This window comes from Lipophrys pholis (genome assembly GCF_963383615.2).
Source record: "Lipophrys pholis genome assembly, chromosome: 8".
NCBI lineage: Eukaryota > Metazoa > Chordata > Actinopteri > Blenniiformes > Blenniidae > Lipophrys > Lipophrys pholis.
Genome location: NC_137630.1, coordinates 26,836,623 through 26,863,906, shown reverse-complemented (window position 1 = coordinate 26,863,906; position 27,284 = coordinate 26,836,623). Strand labels below are relative to the sequence as shown.

Genomic DNA, 27,284 nt, shown 5'->3' with positions numbered 1-27,284 from the left:
ACCTTGGCTGTCTTTTACTGTAACTATGACAGTAATGTCTTCAGTCGGATTCAGCCCGTCTGATCCTCTCCGCTTAGCTCTTTGAAACAGTTAAGGCACGATGAAAGAGGATCTTTTATTCCACACAATGCGACTGGTAGTCAGCGCCGGGGCACCGCCTTGAAGAGGGTCTAAATGGCTGTGTGTGCGTGTGTGTGTGTGCGTGCGTGCGTGCGTGTGTGCATGCGCACGTAAATTGTATGCAAGAGTGAGTTCTGAGTGTGTTTGCTTTTTCTATCTGAATAGACTGACTGCTTTGGCATTCAGTTTCTCTGCCTGTCACACATGAGCTTACACACACACACACACACACACACACACACACACACACACACACACACGCACACACACAAAGAGTCAGGAAGGAGGGTACAATGCTGTCCTCCCCTCCTCCTTCCTCTAAAGATGTGTGTGTGTGTGTGTGTGTGTGTGTGTGTGTGTGTGTGTGTGTGTGTGTGTGTGTGTGTGTGTGTGTGTGTGTGTGTGTGTGTGTGTGTGTGTGTGTGTGTGTGTGTGTGTGTGTGTGTGTGTGTGTGTGTGTGTGTTTTTCTCCCTCTCTACCAGACTTCCTGGGAGGGGTACACTGCCCTTTGTGTCCGAAGGCACTCTCTCTTTATCTTTCCCTCTCTTATTCTCTCCTTCCCTCATTCACGGGGCACAAAGAGCAAGGGAGAGAGCGAGGAGACGTCTTTCACCTGGACAAGGAGGGCCACGGGGAGGACCCCGCTACAAAAGTGCAGAGAAACGGAGAGGGAGGGATGAAGGGCAAAGAGGAGATAATGAGACAGAAAAAGGAGATGCCTCAATGTGTTGTGCTCCTCTCCGCTTGCTGCGGTTTTGGGGAGAATGACAGGCGGATGTCTGGGTGGAGAAAGCGGCTGTTTAGTCTGAGGCCATGTCATGGGAAACATACTTGTGCCCTCTGGGACTTATTCATACCCTGGTATACTGTGCACGCACACAAACACACACACACACGTGCACATACACACTCCATGTCCGCTCGTCACCCTCCCACACACACCCTGTCATGAGATGGAGGGGAGGGGGGTGAAAGGTCAAGCACTTCAGTAATGGAACAGGAAGTGTTGGAACAGTCGGCACTACACAACATACAACTGCCTCCAACATGTGGACGGGACTGACAGGCAGCTGTTGTGAGCAGGCCACAGCTTCGGGAGGCACAGGGAGATTCAAAGTCCTGCCCGGAGGCCTCTAATCTGTTGTTTTGGGCCGTATATTTAGTCTGGTTTTCATACGCGTTTGTTACCTGCCGTCTTTTGTTTCTTTCGCAATCAGAAGGCATGCTCCTCGCCATTTGAAGGACATGCCAGTTAAATCTGTCAAAGTAACGACAAGGATGTGGGGAAAGGGTTTACAAATTTCACCACTTTTCCACACATCCTGCGAGGGTATCTCTTACAGAGGTGTTTTTTCTTGCACGCTGATTCGAGGCAGATTCTCAGCAGTGGATACAACAGTAAATGAAACCCGATGAGTATTAGTGTCAGCCTCTATTATGACTTCATTTGGTTGAATGGCAGAAACAGGAGGACACTGGATCTAGTTAGAGGACCGCTCAAATCCACTTCTGGCTCAACCCACCCCCCCACCCCATTTCTGCTGCACTAAGATCTATGATCAGCTCATCTGCTCCATATATTTAACGGTACCCATTGATAACATCTAGAAACGAACTTAGATCAGCGCTTGTTGAAATATTACCCCGTACCAACGAAGACATGTGGCCGCTGTTGGTTTAAAGAGATTTAGTTTGGCCTCTTGCCATGCATGTAAAAAGTCCAGATTTCCTCTTTCGCTCCTTCTCAGACATGTAATAGAGACTTGAGTAAGTCTGGCTGCAGTTGCACGGGCCCTGCAGTGGCAGAACTCCCTCCAGCGTCCCTTTATAGCAGATGGAAAATTCACCTGTGAAGTCCATTCTTGGGGAATATGATGCCAAATTCCCTGCAATGATTATGCCATCTCAGCGAGTTGACTTCTGTTTCTGCAGTCATATCAGTTGAACGAACCCTCTGGAATTAAGAGTCTCAGAACAGATTTCATCACACTTGATCGCACAGCTTCATTCTTCTCCTTACCTTCTGGTTTGTGCATCTATTCCCCCCTCAACTGCTTGGACACTCCTGTGAGGTATTCCCATCCGCCTCTACTGTGTGTGTGTGCGTGTGTGCGTGTGTGTGCGTGTGTGCGCGCGTGTGTGCGTGTGTGTGTGTGTGTGTGTGTGTGTGTGTGTGTGTGTGTGTGTGTGTGTGTGTGTGTGTGTGTGTGTGTGTGTGTGTGTGTGTGTGTGTGTGGCATTAGAGACAGATCTTTGTTCCCTTTGGCACACCTCGCATATGGGAAGTAGAGTTAAGTCACATTTACAAGTTTCAGTATTCTCCTCTGACAAGTTCAAACTTTTACCCTTGAAATTTCAACCCAAAAACCTGAACTGAAATGGAAAACTGAACCAGAATAAACAGACAATATCAGACCGACGCCTTCTCCATCCAAAGGGGAGCCTTCAAATAAGAAATATTTGAAGGTGAACGAAGCGCTCCCTGCTTGTAGTTTTATTTATTCACTTCAAGTATCTCAGAAGTATCTGCTGTTACTTGAGTACTTGAGAAAAGAACACGTTATCATTTCTCCTGACCTCAGGTAGCATCGTGCTCTATGAAAAGCTTTGAAGCATTAACTGCGGGAGGACAAAATTGATTCTCTGTGTCTACGTAGAAAACAGAGTCATTAAACATCCTTTCCAGGCGCAATAATATGCACCTGTTTGTGCGCACGCTTTTGTTCAGTTTTATGTTCTATTCCTGCATATAATTTTATGCTTCACTGACTGTGCCCAGTTTTTCTGTACGTCTTCCACAAAAGAGTTTAGTTTTTGTTTTGTTTGGTGTGTGTTTTTTTTCTGACTGTCTCATGTCTATCCTAACATTAAAAAGAAAAAAAACAGACACCTGACTGCCTGATCCTGTTTTATGTGTGGAGTCTGGAAAACACACCACACTTGTTCAAGTCCGATCTAGCTTGGTGGGATCAGGCTGCTGGCTCCCACAACGTTTGACATATTCTTAGGGTTTAAGATGTGGTTCAGGCCAAGTTTACAATCTGGTTAAGTTAAGAGACAAACAAGGATTATGACGAGAGTTGTGCACACAAATGGGTTGCTTTTGGGTAAATAATGAAAGATAGGATATTTTTTTCTGCATGCACACACACACGCACGCACACACGCACGCACACACACACACACACACACACACACACACACACACACACACACACACACACACACACACACACACACACACACACACACACACACGCACACACAAGACCGTGTGTATATGGATGTGTGTGAATGCAAACTTGATGTGCAAAGTTGTAATGTGCCACGGGTATGTCCATGTGCACGTGAGCGTGTGCACGGTTGGGAAGGGCATTAAGTATCATTAGCTCCTGCTAGTCATCACCTGCACACTGCCAGCCCTACATGAGGCACTTTGCTCAGTGAGCCTGGCCAGCGATCACACAGATAGGCAGATGGAGACAGACAGACTCATGTTGAGGTATAGGGAGAACTTAGAGAGCTGTGTCCTACACATACACTGCTGTCAGCACTCATGTAAACGTTCTCCTTAATGTCTTGTTGTGGCCTCTCTTGGGTTTTTTTTTTTTTTCTATTAAAGAACAAAACAAAATTAATTGCTGTTTTGAGTCAATAAAATTGGCGAACGCCAGATTTTTCTTTCTTTTCATCTCTGATGCTAAAAATGTTTAGCGAGCTGTTTTAATCACAAAATTACATCATTTACTTTTGAAAACAGTGGGTGAAAAGTGTTTTACAGATGCAGTTTGTGGTCGCCTCATTTAGAATGAAAGTATTTACTGTGAGCTGCTCTGAATAGCATCTTATTGCAGAAAGAAAAACCACACAAGTTCATCTGGGAAGGCCAAGAATTTAATTTAAACTATTATGCTCTATTGAAAAATAATATGCACGGTTTGCAAAGTCCCAAGTCAGGAGTTCACGTGTGTCTTTTCAGACATAAAGATTGGCGTATGCATGTAAATACCCTGGGACAGTTTGGGACATTCGTTGTTGCCTGTCCCGGTACAGGACAATGCCTTCTCTGTATTGAAAAAGAGAGGGCTAGTGCACTTGCACAGATTCATGCACGCACGCACGCACGCACGCACGCACGCACACACACACACACACACACACACACACACACACACACACACACACACACACACACACACACACACAACAAACATTCCCATGGATTCCCAGGGTTGGAAAGGGGCTGAATAGGAATCTGGGCCATGCAGGCATTCTGAATTCTCTCAGTCAGAAGCAGCCCTTCACCCCACAACCGCACATCACAGAGAGTACATTCCTAGCCCCCATGTCATACTTGCGTCACACTGCCATCACACGAAACACACACATTCATACATTCGGTCAGTGGGCATCAGTCTGACTCCAACAAATACTCACCCCACTTGTTTTTTAGTGCACTCGGGGCTCATGTGCATATGGTCTCCTAACACATTGTCCACCTCACATCCCTGATCTCCTACCTCCTCCACCCCTGGTCCCTTCAAGATCTCATGTCCTGATTGCTTTCTCCTTTTTTCTAAAGGACAGGATATGGAGCGGCGGAGCACACTATGGCCTCTGTGTCTTCTCTGCCTGTGCTCCTGAGGGAATTGTCATTGTTTCCATTGTTGTTCTGTACCTGCCTACCTGCCGTCTGTCCCTGAGAGACATTTAAAAGCCTCCCAGGTTGCTCTCAGGAAACCACAAACCGGTGCACTATCCAGTGCTAACTGCCTATCCCTTCTTTCCAACACCCTGCTGGCATAAATATCACCTTTGTAGCGAGCGGAAGTGGCTTTTTCTGCTGGTGTTCACTGCGGGGCCTCCAGGGAATCTAGGACAGAGCTGAGGAATTGACACTTTGAAGCAGACACTTCAAGTTTGTGGGACGGAAGGAAGGAACAAAGGAGTGAATGAAGCAAGGAATGGAGAGGAGAAACATTTTTTTCTGTCCTCGTGCAACTTTTGCAGCACGGCAGATTAACCGTGGTGATATATGCCACTGATTTCCTCCACTTCATAATCAGAGGTGCATAACTCTCTGATCAGGGCTGACAGTTGTTGGGCTCGTGGCCAAAGCACCTCCTCCCTTAACCTGCATAAACACACACACACACACACACACACACACACACACACACACACACACACACACACACACACACACACACACACACACACACACACACACACACACACACACACACACACACACACACACACAAACTTTTTGAAAACATTTGCACCATTTGGATGAGGGGGACACACCCTTCGTTTTCCCATCCTGCCGCCCTGAGCTGTGTGCAATCATTTTGATTTTGTGAGAGGCACTTACACATCACTGATCAGACATTTACAGTTAGTGCTGCACGATAACCTTCAACACCTGCTCTGAAGACACACAGTCAAGCATTTAATGGAATGATTCCTACTCCTGGATAAGTGCATGGAGGCGGGGTGGGGGGGGGTTCGGTGGGGGGGTTCAACAGAGAGAGCAAAAGGAGGAGGGAAGTGAAGTTGAGGTGGGGGCGACCATAGACGTCTGGAGCCAGGACACTGATGCTGAGGCTGATAGCTGCTGCATAGAAGACCCTCCACTGTCCACACACACACACACACACACACACACCGTTTTCTTGTTTTCTTCACTTCTCTTGTTTTTGTTCATTTTTCCCCCTCAAATCTTCCTCCTGTCACGTGCAATACTCTCTCTCTCTCTCTCTCTCTCTCTCTCTCTCTCTCTCTCTCTCTCTCTCTCTCTCTCTCTCTCTCTCCCTGCCTCTCTCTCTCGCTCAGACATGATGTTTACAGAGTGACCCCCGGTCACTCATGATAAGAATCCTTCCATCAACATAATGGCTAAATGACACGCACACGACTCTTACTGTCACGGTCAACACACAGAGACAGGAAGTTGTCCCCAGTGTGTGTGTGTGTGTGTGTGTGTGTGTGTGTGTGTGTGTGTGTGTGTGTGTGTGTGTGTGTGTGTGTGTGTGTGTGTGTGTGTGTGTGTGCACGCGCGGCCTCAAACAAATCATCCAAATCAATCAATAGAAATGTTGCTGTCACCAATTCCTAATCTTCATCCTTTATCATGTCAGATATTTTTTCCAGGTTTTTTCATGTATTTATGCCATTATTACTCACATGCTTGCCTCACCTACACAGGCTGAAAAAAAACAAACCCAAAAAACTCCTTTGCAGTCTGGGTGGTCTTTACACACACACACACATTCACGCACACGTGCGCACCCGCTCACACACTCCGTGGTCTTCCTGTCTGGTAACGCGCTAGCTGTGGTTTCCTGGCTTTGGCCAAAATGCTGTTAGAAGTTCACCGCACTCACCGCTACCACAAAGCATCACCTAAAATGCAGCTCAGATCCAGTCACAGACCAGCATACACTCCTACACACATCAGTCAAGCGTGAGATGGGTAAACATCAGCACCTCTCAGCTCCGGAAACTGACAGGCTATGTTACAGGTTATGGCATCAGCCCGATGTTTTACATATTTACATTTTTCTGTATGATTCAGTGTTTGTTTTAAAAAGCCGTAGGTCCACAGAATTTGTTTGCTTCCAGCTAACATTTCTGACAAACAGGCTATTTACTGTGTCACGGTGAAGCCATCTCTCATGACAAGTCACTGTGCTTGCAGCTACACATTAAACACCAGAAAACCCCAAAAATTGTACACTGTGTTCTTCAACCCAACACACACACACACACACACACACACACACACACACACACACACACACACACACACACGCGCGCGCGCACACTCGCAGACACACACGCAAGTGCACGCACACACACCCTTGGGCACTGTCTTTCCTTCCTAATCTGATATCAAAGAGAAGATCTTTCAAAGCGTCTCACATGACAGCTCATTTCATGCATTGCCCACGGAAACGATTATTGTCATAAATCTCGAACCAATCTGCTCCGAGTTGCTCGGAGCACCTTCGCCTCTCAGTAGTTGCACTTCTTTGTAGAGTCAACCTGTAGTGTCTTTGGCTTTTTCTTTTTTTCCCCTTTCTTTCATTTTCTTTCTTTTTTTTTGGTTTTTGCGATTGCACTTTAAGTATGTTTACATTCTATGTACAGTTGGTGTAGTAAGAGGGCGTAAATAGAAGTAAGTGTGCAAATAAACACCAGAGTGTAAATGCATCGCCTGGATTGCCCTCTCAGTTGCTATAGCATGTGCATTTCAGCTCACTTTGAAGAGCTCTCCGATGACAAGGGTGAATGATGTCATATAGTTTCACAGCGTTGTGTGGATGTAGTTTGTAATGTGGACTGTTCCCAAGCAAATCCCTGTGACCTCGGCAGACTGCGATATGTGCTTGGAGGCTAATCCAGCCTGCAGAGCACAGCCGGCCGTGCTGGACAGTTCGAGAGATCCTGATGGGGATTGGACCGGCTCACCGCTGTTGTAACCTTTTATACTCAAGGATGAAATGAGAAACTGAAGCCTGCTGTGCTGGCTACAGTCGTGATCTGAGTTATGTGTTCGTATGCATTCATTCTCTGGGAGACGAGGTTGTTTTGTTTGTGCTTGATGGTTTTTAACGGGGAAGCAAAACAGAAATCTGGGATTCTTTGACTTGGTATTTTAATTTGTTGTGGCATCTCTCCTGCTCCCCCACTGTCCCCTTTATTTTCTCCTCTTCATGTTATGTGTGTGTGTGTGTGTGTGTGTGTGTGTGGGCGTGTGCGGTTGGTCGCTGAGTTTATTTATCTTATTCTAAATCAGCCCTCAAACTCACTAATTGGTGCAGTTCCACCGTTAGGTAATGAGGGGAAATGAACAATTAAGCTTGTATTTGTAAGGCATGATGTGTGTTTGTGTGTACTTGTGTGTGGCTGGAGTGGAGCGGTTAAGAGCAGTGTGGATTTCCACGAAGGGACTCTCAGGTCATCACTGTTTTTTTATTTTAGAGGAGAACCGAGAGGCTCAACACCCTCCCTGCAAGATTCGGCCTTCCTTTGGGTGTGTGCGTGTGCTGATTTAGTTGTGTCACATGGCGCATTGTTGGCCAAAAAGCCTGATGTTCTCATAGGTAGAGTGATTCCTGGATAGAGTTGGAGGCCATATTTCAACACCATAAACTCTACATGTGTTTTAACTTTAAATGAAGTGAAATCCGGCCATCACGGTCTCCCATGACAGCCCCAGAGTCAGGCATCATTCAAGTACAGTTCTTTCATGTGTCTCTTTTAAAGTCATTTGCTACATAAACTGTTGCTCTTTCCGCACTCCCTCTGAATTCTGCCCCTCTGCTCTTGTAATACTTGTAGAGCCCCCTGTGAAAACTGCTCTATCACACCCTGTTTCCTGGACTTGACTTCTATCACTTCAATATCAGTTATCACAAAGTGCCTGTAATCTGTCCTCTGAGGGCTTACGCAGTGAAGCAATTTGAAAGGTCTGGCTTCAAGCCACAGCAGGGTGGCGCAAGCAACAGTTCAGGTCAAGTCTTTTTCGAAATGTAAGTCCTAAACCTGCCCTGTTACTCTCTTAATAGCGGTAGATTAACAGCATTTTTAATGTGGTGCAACCAATGTTTTAAACACATATTCAAAAATAATGTCATTTTTTTTTCTCCTCTTCTGTGTTATTGAAGTCTCACACATCATTTTAGCAAGTTGCAAAGAACTGAAGATTCAAATTGGATTTTTTTTTTTTTTTAATTCGCTTAACAACTTTGTGTTTATTTTTGATCGGTTTCAAACAGAGTAGATGAAAAAAAATGGATTGCTAAACATTTTCACACATTTGGACATCTGTGTTCAAACATTTCCTCATTCACACTCACAAATACATGTGTGTCAAGTGTTTGCTTGACTACACACACACACACACACACACACACACACATACACACACACACACACACACACACACACGCACATGGCGGATCTCCAGTTGGTGCTCAGAAACCTGACACTGAAAGTGGTCCAGTTATTTTATCGTAGTGGCCACCTCTCTCTCTCTCTCTCTCTCTCTCTCTCTCTCTCTCTCTCTCTCTCTCTCTCTCTCTCTCTCTCTCTCTTCACCACACACACACACACAAGTTCCCACATGGTCCTTTCCATTTTTATCTACATGTGAGCTCTGCCAGTGCTTCCTGGTCAAGCATGTGACCAACTGTTGCTTAGCGCTCTATTTTTACAAATCAATGAAACCAGCGAACAGTTGAGCAGCTTTAATTCATTTCTTAAAACAAGACTTTGGAAACAAGTTGCCATTCAACCATGATGCATTGGGGGAGAAGTGAGGAAAGTTTGAGGATCAGGGCTCATGTTTAAGATGGGATACAATGAGTTAACAGAGGAAAATGATTAGTGGGGTCAAAGGCACAACAGGAGGCCTGCAGGTGGAGAGTTTAAAGGGTTTCACTGAGCGCAGACATGATGATGCACTCAGAAAGTTTTGTAACAGTGCGGTGTTACTCACAGGTACGTGGTGAGAGGGCTGAGGTTGGTCGGCACAGATGATAGTCCCATCTCGGAGCAGTCCACCATGATAAAGATCCCATCCTCTTCACACTGGCAGGGGGACGGGCACAGCGGTGCCGCCGGCCCCTGTCGGTCCTGGGTCCATTCATACCCCCTCACTCTGGGGGTGGACCCCCAAATTCCTCCAGCCACGCAGAGAAACAGAAGCACAAGCAGCATGTCTGACTGTCCACCTGCCTGCATCTACACCTGTACGGCTCCCTGTCCTGCCTCAGTCCTCCGTGATGCCTCACTTGTGACAGAGGAGCAGTTTTTCTCTTTTCTCAACACCGCTGTCTCTCTTCAGAACTCCCTCTCTGGCTCTTCTCCTCCGCAGGTTGTCCGCACTGTGAATCTGTCCTGTCAGAAAGTCTTCATCTCCTTCTTATCTTCCCACCTCTCAGTCACTGCCTCATTCTCAGGGGTTCAGCTCTTCCTCCCTCTGCTCTCTCTGGCCTTTCCTTCACACTGTCTTTATCCCCCATACACATTGACTTTTTCTCCCCCTCTCTCTCTCTTTCTCTCTCTCTCTCTCTCTCTCTCTGTCACACACACTCTCTTTCCCTCCTTGTATATATCTCTTGCTCTCTCTGTCTCTCTCTCCTTACCTATTGTAGAAGGAGCGCATGAGTTGTGAATGAGCCACCCTCATTGGCCCACAATTTAGGGATGGGCTGGAGCATCTCCGGAAAGTGGGAGGGGCCCACGAGTCTCAAACTCTTTCCTCTCTTTCTCTCTCTCTCTCTCTCTCTCTCTCTCTCTCTCTCTCTCTCTCTCTCTCTCTCTCTCTCTCTCTCGCTCTCTCTCTCTCTTCTTTTTCCTCTGCTTTACTGAGCTTGGAAGCTCGAATTGAAGAGGAAAGGGTGAATGTTTATTTTGAAAAAGGGAAAGGGAGAAGGAAAAGGTGGTGGCAAAACAGTGCGCTGGTATGAGACAAGATTCTCCTTGTGGGGCCTTATGAATGGAGCTGAGGGGAAAATGAGCGAGTGTTTACAGCTGAAAGAGAAAGGAAGGAAAAAGCAAGCTCTGGAGGATAAGAATGAGTGTGTGTGAGTGTGTGTGCATGTGAGACGCACAGGGTCAGAGTGTCTGACAGGGAGTGACTCTTTGGAGGAAATTGGAATTCTGACACTTCAGCACCCCTCAGTCCCCAGAAAGAGCAGAATCCAGTGTCTCGTAAGTCACACCTTCTCCAGTTTCCTCCACTGGAATGTCGCGATCGCACACGCGCAGAAATGCACGCATGCATGCACACATGCACATGGATGCCCACAGATAAATAACAGATTATGAGTGACCGGTGCAAAGGAACTCACATATCCATTTCACATACACACACTCCCGTCTATAGAGAGAAGAGTGTGGATTTGGGAAGAAGTGTCAGCTGCTTGGGCCTAAAGCCTGTCTATAACTTATAGTCTTTCTGTGCACACTCACAATTTTTCCACAGAATCTTGATAATAATCTCATCTGACCTCACTTTCTTTTATTACAACACATAATTCTTAGTGTATATGCTCAATAAAAAAAATCTAACTGCTCTTCCACTGAGACCCAGTAAGTGCTGCGCAGACCAAGGCAAGCCGGGGAATACAGAAGACTCCACTTCATACGTTACACAACTAAGCTTTACATGCTGTGCACCTGTAAGTACAGGATGTTGCATAACAGCCTAATGATGCATTCTGTAATTACAACAAATCAAAGGGAAAACTGGCATGCCATTCAAAGCTTTTGTTAAGCTTCAGGCACATCTCCCTGCAGTTAATACTCACCAGTAAAATCTCCAGAGGAGAAGGGATATAATTAATTAATCCAATACCTGAAAGTGTAACAATAAAACATCATTCCAGTGATTGCATCAGTTTTCACTTTAGTTTTTGGTTATTTTCATGTTTTATTGGGGCGATCACACAGTTCTCCGTGAGCTGATGAAATCAGCCACATGTGCTCATAATTTCTTTTCAAACATTAGTGGATTTACTCAGAATGCACGCCGCTCCATGTGAAAAATAAGTGTGCGGTCTTGGAGAGCCGAGGCTCGAACTTGTGAAGTGAGGCTTTCATTTGACATCAGCGGTGCGCTGTATGCACACACGCAAAGTCAAATACGAGGACGAAACCTGTAAATTCATGACACTTGTACTCCCTATACAGAGCTCGCTCTACCACATGCCACTGAAAACAAAAATCTACAGGTTCTGCGTTCTTAGTCTGTTTGTTTGGGGTCTGTCTGCTCTCCGGGCCGGTCTGTCTCTCTCTTCGTCTGTCTCCTTCTCTGTCTTTCCGTCTCCACCGTCCTCTGTAGGCTGAATAGTTTCTCATTAATTAATTAACATTCCTATGCCACTGTGTTTTCTGAGGGGCCTTTGTTACGGCCCCACAAAACCTCTTTCAGAGCTGTTCTCTCTCTCTCTCTCTCTCTCTCTCTCTCTCTCTCTCTCTCTCTCTCTCTCTCTCTCCCTCCATGATCTCTCCCTCGTCTCTTTTCTTCTTCTTTGTCGTGGACCTTCTGTTGTCGCTCCCTCTCTGTTTATTGTCAGTATAAAACTGTTTCATGGAGGTTTTTTTGTTTCTCTAAATACCTCAGTTGCACACGGGCAGATGAAGAGGCCATTCACAGGCAGGCACACCTTGCGTGATCCTGCTGTACGCCCACAGCCAGCACGCACATCCATTCACACACACACACACACACACTAAATACACGCACATGCTCCTCATGCACCTGCACATTTCTTCTCCCCTGCCTGGACTCCCACCTCTCTCTCCGTCTTGCCTGCCGAGCTCTGTCATCTTTTTAAATGCTCTTTAATTGTCTGGCCCTCGGGGAGCCCTAAAACACACACGGTGTAAAAACCTGCACGTCTGGACTCCCGCCTGTCTGTCTTTCTCTTTTCTCATTTTTATTCTTCCTCGTAGCCTCAAATATGCAGGCAGCCAGGCGTAGCGCTCTTTACTGTACTTTAATGAAACGCACACTGGATCGTTTGCTAAATGCACCTGTTCAAACACTTACCTGTCATTTCAGTTGGCAGGCACTTGATGGATGTCTCAGTATGTATACCAAAGTGTACAATTCAGCTCGGTGCTCTGCTCACGAGACCACAGTTTACCAATTAACTGAGTTTTGATTGGTTTGGACAAGGCGAGAAGTCTAGTTGTAGGTCGGCAGTAGATCTGATGCGACACAGAATTCTTCACACAGAGAAGAAATGACTGTAGCAGGGGCCACATACAGCTCAATTTCATCTTGAGGTGGGCAGGACCAGTGAAAAAGGTCCGTAGTAACCTTTAAATGTAAACTATAACGTTTTTCTTTGTTTTTGCGCAGAATATACATGATGAAAATGTCTTTTGATGCAAAGTACAGTCTAATGTACAAAAACGTCTATTGCTGTTTCATTATGCAAAAATGACAATGTTTTTCCGCTTGGAATTTTCCCCATTTACTTGGTGGTTTGGCCACATTGGCGCTTCTTCTTTGCCAGTTTTGGCCAACGGGCCTTGTGTTTGACACCCCTGGACTATAGGGATGTGAGGTTGTGACCGGGTCACCACAAGGCCCCGAAGCCCCGCCTGCTCAGGTTGGCTCAGGAAGGGCGTCTTGGGTAAAACGGGAAAATCAAAACGTGCAGCTCCAATGATCCACTGTGTCGTCACTGGAGCCAAGAGACAGAGAAGAAATCTAACATGGAAAGATAATCTAAGGCCACAGTTCCACAGTTCAAAACACTCACTTTCTTACAGTAAACTCACTTTATTTTGTGTGTGTTTTTAGGGAATTAGTGGAATATATGCTGACATTTAAAGCCGTGATGTCAGTTATAATTTCCACCTGAAAATCAGTGTGTTTTTGTTTATTGGATTCAACATAATGAAAAGATGATCATCTAAATCTTGTGATCAGCTTTTTTTTTTCTAAATACATTCAGAACAGTGAAGTAACACACGCACACACGCTGATTTGTTTAACCTTTGTTATATCTTCAGACGACAACGGAACAAAATAGAAAGCGACTGAAGCGTTAGATATTTTGTAATCGGTAACAGAAGTTTAGAATCAGTCATCCTGTTTAGAAGAACAAACACTAATATCTCCACCGACAACACGTGTAATATCTGCATTCACTATATGAGCTGACATGTGTCAAATGTCCCACATGTCTACTGACTTTTGCATGATTGAATTCAGTGATTAATGAGCTCTCTATGTCAAAAAATAATAATTGCTACATTCTGCTCAGGGCCACAAAAATGCTTGGCCCGGCCCTGCGATGAATTACCTGCACACACACACACACACACACACGCACGCACGCACGCACGCACGCACGCACGCACGCACGCACGCACGCACACACACACACACACACACACACACACACACACACACACTTATAAATGGTATGTTCCCATGCCTTCTAGAGGCGGTGTGCTGACTTATATTAGTTTCCCACAGATCGGCTCTAAACTTAGCTGTAACCACGACTTACCTAACAATAACACTCATCCTAACTTTATACAGCCCTTGAACAAATATATGAATTTTTGATAAATTAGTTTTAGTGTTCAGGTTGACATCCCTTCCAACACGCACGCACGCACGCACGCACGCACGCACGCACACACACACACACACACACAGTTGTTGGAGTATGTGCAGACATTTGATCTCTTTGTGCCACTGCTGCCACAGCATTTGTGCACCCACTATATCTCTCGCTTCTCTTTCTCACACTCTCTCACTCACACACATGCTATCAAACAGTCTGCATCAGATCAAAGCCAGGCCCCCCCACCCCACCCATCCAACCCCACCACCCACCCACCCACCCACCCCCGCCAGGCTCTGTGGGCTGTAAACACTATCCAAGCTACAGCAGCCTTGAAGACACAAAGACAAGTAGCTACCTGACACCTGACACTAACTTGAGAGCACTCACCGTGGTCTACCTGGGAATACAACACACACACACACACACACACACACACACACACACACACACACACACACACACACACACACACACACACACGTAGCTACCTGAGCTCCTTGCAGTACATTCGAGGAGGGAACAGAGAAAGTAGCCGTGCAATCAACCCTACACCCCCCAACACACACACACACACACACACACACACACACACACACACACACACACACACACACACACACACACACACACACACACGCACGCACACTCCGCACCACCTCTACAGAGAACTTCTGCATATCCAACCCTCTTCAGTTCTGCACACCTGTAGACTCATTTTATTTTTATTTTAGAGATGCATGTGCTCACCGTGTCTTTCTCTGAGCTTGTGCGTGCCTGGACTGTACAAGATCATTAGAAGGCTAACCCAGGTATACTCGGCGGAAGCAAGTGAGACGGCGTGGGTCGCTGGTGGCGGCGACATAGGTGTGTACTCTGGCTTTTCATGTGAAACCACCTGAAAGCCAACAAAAGGTCCCTCTCCTTTCCCTCACCCCCTCCCTCCCTCCCTCTCTTCCTCCCTGCATCTCGCAGTACAAAGGAAAGGAATGAATGAAAGAAAGAGCAGCGGAGGAAGGGGGATGAGGTAAGGCGATGAGGATGCGAGGGTGGGGTAAGAGGCTGGAGACGAAGGGGTGCTGATGAGTGGGGGGAAACAGAGAGGTGGAGGTGTTCTCGACTCAAACAAAGCTGGACTGCATAGGTGGGAGACATGTAGTCATCTCTATGACACACCTCCAGAGGTGCAGTTAATAAAACACCAAAGTTTTACATTAAAACGTTAATGTGTAGCTGGCTGATGAACTCACTGACACTGATATTTGAGTCCGGTCAGCTGGACTCTCTTATGTTTTTGTTAAACGTTTCATTTTCTTGTCCAAGTGGCTTCATCGGGTCATGTTCCCTCGACTAGCCCCTCTAGTCCTGACTCAGTTGATCTCAGACGAGTCTCACCTGGACAAATGTGAACACGCGTACGCACACTGACGGATTTAAGTTACCTCGCATGACCTGCTTATTGCTTTCACATTTAGGAGACCTGGAACCATCTTAAACAAACACTGGTTTAGGATTCGTACCAGAGTTTGCTTAAAGCTAATGTTCAACTTCACTCAACTGTGCAAAACAAACAGAAGCGATCCTGTAATAAAAACAAAACCAGAAGACTTGTTTCATCATCATGGCAATATAATGTGAAATTACAAGGAATTCACAAAGACTCACTCAGAAAATGTTTAGCAGCTCCAATATCTGTTCTGTGCTCCACCTTCTTCTTGAACCTGAGGATAGTCACCTCACATTAACTTACTTTAATCACATTTAAATTATGATGGATCATCTCTGTGCAGATTCTCTTTAATAAGTATACACAAAAAGTTAATCACATCTGTGGCCTGACATTCTTGGTGAAACAAAGTATGAAAGCATCGATCCCAAAAGAAGCCAACACCCAGCTAAGTAAACACCCGTCCGTCTTCTATATCACTTCATCCAAATCTTGGTCACGGCGCTGGAGCTGATCCAGGCAGACTATGAGTGAAGGCAGGGTGTAATCTGGACAGGACAAACACACACACACACACACACACACACACACACACACACTGGAGAAAATCCATGCGAGCACCGGAAGAACATGCCTTAACTACCAAAGCAAATTCTGATCAGACTGAATATTTGTTTTAATTCACTTATTTCCGCATGTCTTAAGAGAATCTGGGTACTTATTAATTGACATGAGGATTATGCGTATGAGAGTTCCTTCTTGGTAGCACATCCAGAAAAGATGAATGGAAGCGGCGACTGTCCAGCTGGACTAATCGTTCGGCATTACTCGCTTATAGTGCAAGAAAGAGACTGTAACGTTGTAACACTGACACGATTCTGGCTTTTAATATAGTGAGCCGGTCATGATCAGTAAGGCTTTCAGCTGCAGTTACTGGAAAATAAATGCCGTAACATCTCGAGTCATTTACCACGTCATGTCCAGCACTTCAGGTTGAGACTAAATGAGTTGGATGCGGCCGTGTGGCGAGGACATTCATCCACTTGTTGCTCCTTCCTTCTGTAATCTGAGTGCTTCCAAGTTTACAGACCCCCCGCCTCCAATCTCTGTGGCTTTATTTTCCTTTCTCAAGACTATCTCAGGCTAATGCTAATAAGTGCTAATTTAGTTGACCTTTCTCAACAGGGCTCGCTTTGTCCTTCCAACACTTTGCCAACTATTTGCACCACAACTGCAAAAACTCTTCACATCTCCTGCAGCACGCCGGCTCCTCTCTACACTAACATGTGCATTCTCGTGACTGTTCATGAAATCTGTGTAAACTGCGAACCCTTAAATCACTCATCTTGAGACCTTCTGACCTGAACTTACAACCCACAGTAGCTCGGCGGGACATTATTTTATACTTTTCACTGTTGTCAAACGTGCGTTTCGATCCGCTCTTCTCTTGTTTTCTCTGCAGTGACAGTGTGATCTACGAGGGTTAATATGGCGAAATGAGTTGACTAAAGTAGGCAGGTCCACACATGTGCACTTTCAAAAGAAAGAGACGCTGCAGTCTGTTTGATGCTATTCTGAGCGACGCCCATGGCGCTGCAGTCGGACTCCTGTGCTTTTCGATACGATTGTATGTGGCCTGTGTTTTTTTTTTCTGTGCCACCTGTGGATTCTTCCGATGAGAAGCTCATTGATCTTCAGGAATGAAACTGTGTGAAATGCCTGATCATGTCTGCGCACGCGCACATGCGTGTGTGTGTGTGTGTGTGTGTGTGTGTGTGTGTGTGTGTGTGTGTGTCAGTCAGTGAGAGACACAGAGAGAGAGCTTCTGCATGCATGTGTGAATGATGGATGTTTGTGCTTTCTTTGTAGCCGTACCCATGCAGTCCTCCTTGATGGTATCAGCCATGTCACCGTAGCGAGAGACTGATGTGGAATGTTAACAGCGACTGAAACTGTTGGACTGTCTCCACGGAGTCTCGTTCATGCAGAACCCAGATAGCACAGGCAGGAGACTCAACACGCGGCCGGAGATGATGATGAGGGGCCTTATTATAGCAGGTTTCACGCCAGTGTCAGAGAATTCCACATATCTTGAGGCGTGCAAAGCAGATTAAAGATTACAGCTATTAAAACCTGAAATGAGACACCCGGGAGAGATGAAAGTTATCATCTCCTTAAATTATAGTTTCAACCAGCTCATTAGCTCTGACAATTCAGCTCAAACTCTCAACCACGCTGAGTTAGGATTTTTGTGTTGGCTGACAGAATGGCGCCATCTTCTGCCAAAAGAGAGAACAACACCCTGTATCCTTATTTAACAGTGTCACTCCAAAACTCAATCTGCTTGTCACTCTTTATAAATATTTGCATCACTAACAGCTATTGCAGCTTTGATAAAAAATAATCCTACACTACGTGTCTCAAACATGAGATTTGAGGCTGTTTAATCCCCAAACTAACATCAGCCTCGTAGCCTGCATAATGCAACAAATGTTGGAGAACATTATTCTTTTTTCTTTTTTTTTTTTTCGACATTTCACTGGATTTTACATCAAGGATTCATTTAAATTGCCTTCATGTTGAGTTTGTAGTCATTTTCCATAGTAATTGTTTGGTTTTGTGAAAATATAGACATTTTCATCATGTGTACGCCACAAGAACAACTTTAAAGTTTAAATTTAAAGCTTATTATTTCACTGTTTTACCGGCCAGCCCCACTTTAAATGAAATTGGGCTATTTGTGGCACCTGAGCTACAAAAAGTTTGACGCCCTTCAGAAGCTTCTGATGTGATCACAACTTACAAATGTTGATTATTATGCTTGACAGGTTTATTTGAATTTCTGCTTAATAACCATTGATGTATTTTAGCAGTTTTCTACAACACATTCAGTATATTCACAAATCTACACATCATTAAAAAACGCTCTTTGTATTAGAATATATACCTGCAGAAGCCTCAAAGTTGGAATAATGATCGTTTTGTTTATTATTGTAGAGAAAGAAATGTTGATATTCATAATAAGGAATAATTCCCAGCTTCTGCCCACCGTTTGTTTGTGCCACATGTTTTAAAATTCTCTAAATTTCCCCTGCTGAGAATAATCACTTCCATTGGTTCAGAAAGATTGTTTTTCTGCTAAATTTGCAAGTTGAAGATGTAATGTGGTCGGCATTAAGAACAGCTCATTCTGTTCCTCACGGCTTTAGACAGAGATTGACCATAATGAGTTGGGGGAGGCGAACCTTTACAAGCTCCATATTACAGCAGGTATTATGAAGTTTTGGCAGTCAACGTTCTGGCACGCGTGACACTGTGCGCATTGATTTAGTTTAATTCAATAGTTCTGCGTTACTGGACGTTCAGCAGGAATATTGAAGCCACACACACCAGCAGTGTGGTGGACGGACAAGTTAAACTGCTCAGAAAATTGACTGGACCAACCACAGTTTGGCCATTGCAGACTTCAAGCGAAGGAGAAGTGATAAATATCCGATCGTCAGTGAAACGACGGCCCTTCTGTGGAAAGAGGAACATAACACCACACAACACTACAAAGCCTGAGTAGAGTACACACATGCTGACACAATTATCCTGACTCCTCTGGGCACTCCGAAAAAGATGCAGAAATCACAGCAGAAAAACCCAGCTGGAAGTACTTCAGATGGATTTAACCTCATTCGGTTCAAACTGCTGTGGATGCTGGTACTAGGTCCCTTTTGGAATTTTTCTTTGCATTTTTCATCACTATGTTCTTTCTTTTTGTACTTTTTCTTCTTCTCCTTCATCAGACAGCAGACACATGGATTCCCTCCGGACTTTCATCTGTTTGAGACAATCATTTCTGACAATTCTGGTCCACGTCGAAGCCTAATTTGTACAGATAATCGTTGAGTCCATTGTTCTTTGACACCCCCTGAACGCAGCCTAATGCACTATTTAAGAAACAACACTCCGACGGCCCAGGAGGGTTCCATCCTTGACTGAGCGTCACGATGCCAAACAGACATTTATCACATTAGTAAAGTGCAAACATCAGTGTGGGTTGACAGCCTGGACCCGTATGGTGTTTGCCTTCCCTGTGCCTTTGCAGACACTGAAATTTATGACAACTGTTTTTGTCCAGACTTGAAGTTTGCGTTAACTCTAATTGGGTGAGCAATATAAAAATGACTTATCAAACAAATATTCAGATTTCTAAATCTGTACCACCTTTAGCTTTGATCTGAACTTTTTTAAACCACACCTGGACTGATAAACTCCCTCAGACTATTCCAGACCTGGAATCTCAAAAGTAGAAGTTTCACTCCTTCAACTACGCCTGGATTTTTAGAACTAGACCTGGATATTCAAATCTAGACATGGATTCTATGGATTGTATTTGTTGTAGCGCGGAGTATACGTGATGAAAATGTCTTATTTTCACCCAAACCAAAGAATTACTTCTGAAAATGATAAACAATCTCAACATAAAGCCAATTTTCACAAAACCTTCTGGTGCAAAGTTCACCAAAAAAAAAACCTCTCATATAGCTGTTGCATTCTGGGTATTTTTACAAACTCACCTAGTTTGCTAGCTTTAATGGCAGTGGCGCCAAGATCTCAGCTCGGGTCTCAATGTTCTGCTGTAGTTACTGATGTTAAGAAATTAGTTTCCAAAATGTATGTTTTCTTTAAAACAGATGGTCGTTTGGCCGGATTGGATTTCTAATCACACCAATAAGATAAATTCCAACATGTCAAAACAGGTTGAACCAAATCTATATTTGTCGGGCCGGATTGGAGCCTCATGCAGGTTTTGCCGCACGGGCCTGATGTTTAATCCCTGGTCTAAGGATTAAACATCAGAATTTTTGAATCTGAACAGGAATCTTTCAAAGTAAACTGCGTGTCCTTTAGAAGTGGACTTACATTCTTAAAAAAATAATAATAATAATAATAATTGAGCCTTAAAACTAGACCCGGTCCTGTATAAAACACTTCAATCCATCAAACTGGACCTGGACTCTTTGTCCTGTAAGAGATTCTAAACTTGATGAATGAAAACCTTTTAAAAATCAATTTGAACAATTATTACAAATCAATTTCTTTGAGGGTTTTCTTGAAAACAGCAGCTTCAAATCTGGTTGTACAGGTTAACTTGTTGCTGACAAAAATCAAATGTGAGAAGGGATTTTGTTGCTAATGAGGTCACAAGTCCAGACGTGGAATAATAAAAAAAAAAAAAAAAGGCAGCTATTGTTTTCGCCGACCCGGCCCCGATGACAGCTGTGGAGTGGAGGTGTGCGGGGCCTCGGCACACTGCGGCCTGGCCGAGTCGTGTTTCCAGACAAATAAGCTTGAATCTGCTGAGTGTGGCGTGCGAGGGCTTTCCTCTGTGCAGCAGGGACCGCTTTCAAAATAGCTCATCAGAGACCTTATGGCCTTTTATTGTGTTCTTTGGAGAAAAAAAAAAAAAATCTCATGGAGAAGTTTCTTTTAATCCATGGCGCTCAGATAAAAGTTTCCCTCCCTCGCTCTTTCTTTGCCTTCCTTTATCTCACATGATTTATGTACAGTCTTCACACTCGCGTTTATGTGTTATTCCGATAACGCTGGCGCACTCGTGTGTGAGTCTGCGAGCTTTACGAGTGTTTATTGAGACCACAGATTGGAGGACTGCCGACTGGAGGACACAAACAATCTTCCGTGGGAATGCAAAGTCCCAACAGTTCCCAAATCCCATTCCTTATCTCGGGCATTCCCGAATGACCGACGTGTGTTATCCTCCACAACCAGGACCATATTTCAGCGCCTGCGTGGCTGTTAGAATCTATAATGATAATAATAATAAGAATCCATAATCAAGACTAACATGCAAGTAAAATTCACGTGACTTGAATAATTACGGTTTGGATTTCAGGTGAAGTGCAAAGGAAGAAAAATAAATAAATAAAAAGACAAACGTGATGGAGGGGTTGGTTGTGCTCAGAGGCGCCAACCTCAGATTTTGCATACTTTCCCGCATCTCTGGTGCAACAGTGTAAACGCCAACATCATAGCATGTCCAACGGTCTGCTCACCTGGCCTGCGCTGGGGCCCTACCCATGGGTGTGAACCTCAAACACAGGCTTTTAAAAAAAACAAACTGTTGATCCTCAATAATTATTCAAATCTTCATCAATTATGCAATTACTCCCACACAATTGCCGCAACTTTAACAACGCACTTAAGATAATGGCGTCTCTGTCTGCGACCTCTGAGGTGATTATTTCAAATCTGAACAGGCGAATATCTCACATATTGCCGAGGTTGAAGCTCTCCGGATCAATTCAGGGCACACGCGTGCTTGTTCTCATTAGGATTCTTACTAAAACCACACGCTTATCATGTCAATGCTACACACACCGCTACCTGAGCTGGCTTCAGGGGATTTCCCGGGAGCCGGCATGTGTACAGGTGATTTGCGTATCCTCGCTAATCTACAGGGGTTTGACTTTTAACTGTAAATTCACCACACCTGGACACATGGACACACACACACACGCAAACAACGCACAACCCCCTTACTCATCAGCAACTGATGTCAGAGCCGATAAGTCCACCACGAGGCCGTCTTTATGGCTTTGAGGCCCCGCACACTCATGGTCAGCCATGTTTCCCAGTGCTTCTGGGTGCAGCCACCTTTACTGGGACCGTTACGACGTCAGGCCTTTCTCCCACTCGCTCATACACTCCTTCAAGACGCCGTTACACACGCTGGAACAACAGGGCAGCATGCCAATTTAATTAGAACTAATGATAACAGCAACACAATGACAGTAATGGACCATTATTGCCGGTAGACGCCCTGATGTCGCACGCTGATTACTCCCCAGAGAGCGACGGAGAGAAATAATGAAGTGTTAAATATGTGAGGTCACTGCAGTGAGAGTAGAAATGATATCACCTTTTCATTTCAACCTGAAGGTTTCTGTGTTGAGAATGAAACTATTCTGCACTATCTATTTTGGGCCTTTTGTAGCCCCGTCAGTCGGTGACGCAACACCTCATCAAACACTTGAGATTATCTTCACCTGCCCGTGTGTGTGTGTGTGTGTGTGTGTGTGTGTGTGTGTGTGTGTGTGTGTGTGTGTGTGTGTGTGTGTGTGTGTGTGTGTGTGTGTGTGTGTGTGTGTGTGTGTGTGTGTGTGTGTGTCTGCAAAGGTCCAGTGTCTCTGTCTGCTTATCGTCTTGTCTGTCCTCCAGGTGCAGGCTGCCTGAGTTACTTGAATCCTAACCGTCATCACTTCAGTGAATGCCGAGGGTTTTCCCAGACATGTTCATCCAGTCTTTTCTCAAAAGTTCCCGAGGTTGTTTTTTTTTTTTTTTTTCTTCTTAATGTTCACTGTACTTTCAACTTTATGTTCCTTCACTGTTACTTTCACAATGTTACGCCAGTTATCATATCGACATGTGACACTGATATCAACATGACCAGTCAGGTCAACCGACATTTTTATTTCCTGTATGATTTGACATGTTGACAGATAACCTAAAGATATTCAACACTTTAGTAAATAACTGTCCTTACCTTCGAAATACATTGGTGTGATTCAATTCAAGTTCAAACTTAGTGTGAATGCGGCATGGGCAAACTTTATAATGCTGTGTCAGCACAATTTATTGTGGTTGATGTGCACACAATAGAAATTCCTTTTTACTGTTTCGCCGCCTTTTATACATTGTTTAAGCTGTCGGTAATTTCTGAGTCCCATGACAACAATCCAGCAAGCTTCATGATGCAGTTAGCGCAGCACACAGCATCGCTCTGGGAATTATTTTGTTGAACAGTTGACGTCTGTTCAGTTTACGCGTTTGTGTTCATTGATGAAAATGTCGGTGTGAGCGTGAACTGACTTGGACAAGCATTTGATTCAGTCAAAGTATCCTTGCATTGAAAAAAAAATCCATCAACAATATTCACAAGACAACATGAAAATTAGTTGTTGACTCATTTCCCACCAGTGCACAATGATCATTGTGCAGGTCTGTTGTAGCTTTAGGCAGCAACGGGTGAGGTACTTCATACTGTCACGTCACTGCATGAAGGCCTGGCTGTGGAGGTTTTCTCCACGTAATGGGAATTCCTCCTAAATCTTAGAAAATTTCAGGGGGAATCTTTAAACTCCGAGACTACAAATAAAGTCCTCAATAAGCAAACTGCGCGCAGGGATTCTGGTAGGGATAATTGTCATTTTTCTGCAGTCAAAATGCACGACTACTCAGGTCTTTATGTTTGAACCCTCATGTTAACCCAACTAGTTCTCTCATGTAACGGCTGGAATCAAAAAAGTGAACTTCTCATCTTTATCTATATCGTCTGGTTTTTGGAGACGTGCTCATAGTTGATTTCTTTGTCTTATAGTTCTTACACTGGACACCTTACCTTGCAGGGAGAGTGTAAGTTTAGGGTCTCTTGTTTGATTAGAGTAGCTATCGGGAAAATCATCCTCACCACTAACGTACAGAGAGAAAACACCATCCCGCTTCTAAAATCCCTTCCACGTCTCTAAATCAGTCGTCTTGGTTACGATGATACAGAGACACTCTGAAAACCAGCTGTTATTATTATTGATAATTATCTGGATCAAGCGAACAGGACCTGGATCAAACACAAAAGATTCATCTGAAATCAGATTTGCATATCTGTCTCCACCACTCAGCTCAACAGAACCACATGCCTGTTCATTTTTTTTTCTCTTCTGGTAAATATAGACTGACCAGGCAAAAGATTCAAAGTGTGATTTCAAAATAAAAACTGACATTGAGAACATGGTGTGTATTGATCCAGTGGGAGTGAAGCAGGAGGTTGTTATAACTTTTGCAATTTAAGCACGTATTAGATAAAATAACAAATATCCCCAAAGCATGACTAAGTTTATAGCCCACGCTGCAGCTTTATTTATGTCCCATAGGACAGTGCTTTCTTCTCCTTATTATTCACAAATAACAATGTCGGGGTTAAAAAAAAGAAAAGAAAAAGCCGTGTGACGTCACATGAACGGGAAACACTCCTGACACTTCACAGAAACTTTTTTTTTTTTAATTTCCAAACTTGTTAAACAGGTTTCCAGGCTGATCCAGAATTCAGATTTAAAGCCACTGAGCACAACACATAGATATTCTCTAGAGTCTGAATTTTGCAGCACACTTTCTTTTTGTACCCTTACATAAGGAAGCAGGACACAAAGCAAACAAAAACTATGTTTGTTCTCGCACTGAGGGCAATAACAGTTAGTGTGGGTTTGCCTATGTCATACATACTGTGTGTGTATATATATATATATATTATCACACACACATATATATATATATATATACACACACATATGCATATATGACAGTGTATCTTCTGCATATAGACAAAGCAATCAACATAAATTTGTACACGGAGTGATCGATAGATCACAAACAAAGAGGAAAAATAGTGATATCAGTGGAAAGAAAGTCAAACTTAGACTGAAGGACAAACTCATCACACATACTGACATATGGACCCATGATGAACCTTAACCTTTGCGATGAATTACGGTGCTGATGTCTGTAGCAATAACTCAGTGTAATGAATTTCTGCACTAAACCTTGACATGTAAAGTTATTGCCCCCACAGCTGAGAGAGCACTTTAAGTTTATATCTTGTAGAGATGATAGTCGGGGGTATAACACGGGGTGTAAATATCCGCTGCCTCTGCTGTTACATTCATGTCGTAAATCATCCATTTAAGAAGATCACAGCTTTTATTGTATTTGGATTTATTATAGTCATAAATACCAGGCTGAATTACCTTTTAATATTTTTCTTAGGTTCATTTATTTCTTTGGAAATAAATGTATGTTCCACATTACAGTGCTGTGAATGTGTCGTTTTGCCATCGGTGTGTTAACACACACACACACACACACACACACACACACACACACACACACACACACACACAGACACACACACGTACGTGTCCACGCCCACCAACAAGGAGAGCGTGCGGCTGACCTGACGTCTGTGTCATTGGACTGTTTCAGGAAATTCTCAAAACTCAGCCCTCATTGACGGAGCAGCTGCAGAAATCCCTTCAAACCGTTCATCTAAATACATGACACAGTCTCCAGGTTTTGATTTGAGCTCTTTTTTCCTTTTTTCTTTTTTGAACTCTGGACTGCGGTTACATTTTCAGAGTGACTTTAGTGCCCCATTTCACCTCAAAGTTAAGACACTTGTTTAAGCCTTGTTGACCTCCGGCAGCTCCGTTTCTACAGCAGGCTCAGTTTGCAGTTACAGACCAAGGAAGGTTTGGGGAAATCCCTTCACACACACACACACACACACACACACACACACACACACACACACACACACACACACACACACACACACACACACACACACACACACGCACACGCACACGCACACGCACGCACACACACACCTTTGCTACGACACACTACATGTTGCCAGTTGTGTACTGGAATCTACGTGTGAATTAATAACACACATAAAAAAATAAAAACTGAACATGTGTGACGTAATGTTGTGTGTCACTGATCAGTTTCTTCCTGCAGTAGTGACGTTACTATTAGTTGAATTAAGAGTGAAACCATATTCATACGATTGTATATTTTATGGTTATGAGACATTACAGATTTACAGTGGATGACTATACAGAGCTCATTATAAATAATTATGGTATAACAATGTCAGTATGGCCAAAAACAACAAACGTTATTCACTGACGGTGGTGACAAGTTATATCGACACCCTCAAATCATCTGTCAGAGATAGTATATTGTCGCCCCTTTATAACATTACTTCAAGTTTCTCAAAGAAACTGAATCAAATAATATTATACATTTAAAAATACCAATTTATTTTGATTTAAGTGAAATAGATACAGTTTGAATGGGTTTTTGAATAGTAATGAATAAGACAGCTCATTTATAAAATTCAGTGGATACCTCGCTGAATACTTTTACAGAATTGATCAACCCAAGGCGGGGTGGTTTAACCGTTGGGGTCAAAGTTCCCAGTTGCAAATGTTGTCCAATTCTTTCTCACTAAGTCATATGTGCAGATGCCAACAGAATATTTCAGGGTGGGAGAGTCAAAGATTAACTCGTGAATGTGTCATTGTGGTTCTTTTCAATTCGACACTTGCAATCTGTATTTTTAATTTCCAATTCCGTTTGAATTCAGTTTGATATATGTCCTTCTCTGAATCACTTTGAAGCCTGACACTTATAAATCTCATGAATCTGCATCCCTTCACCTCGCGTTCACCCCACTGTGTCAATTAAACAATAAACCACAGACACGCCACACGTTTTGACTCCAGGAAATAAAAAAAAAGGAACCAAAGTGATGAACATGGACTGAAGCGAATATGTGAAATAATGAATCCAATAAAAAACGGTGGACAAAAAACAAAGAAAATCCTGCCATCGCATTACACTTCTTTACTAAATATTCATTTAAATCAAACAATAGATCAACAAGCAGCTCAAATCACTCTTCTTTTTCCAAACCACTCCCACTTTAACAAACACCTCAGGCCAATGAGAGCAGGAGGAAGGATTTGTGATAAAACCTATAAAGAGAGCT

General features: G+C 43.9%; 1 protein-coding gene across 1 annotated transcript in view; it reads right to left on the bottom strand.

Annotated features, from left to right (window-relative positions):
• The window catches only part of lgr6 (leucine-rich repeat containing G protein-coupled receptor 6), a 38,740-nt gene extending 28,497 nt beyond the window's left edge, over positions 1-10,243 (bottom strand). Inside the window, exon 1 of the mRNA XM_080469162.1 lies at positions 9,627-10,243. Within this exon, the coding sequence (XP_080325288.1) occupies positions 9,627-9,871 (245 nt within the window). The 5' untranslated portion in view covers positions 9,872-10,243. The remainder of the gene's footprint in view (positions 1-9,626) is intronic.
• Positions 10,244-27,284: the final 17,041 nt, after the last annotated feature.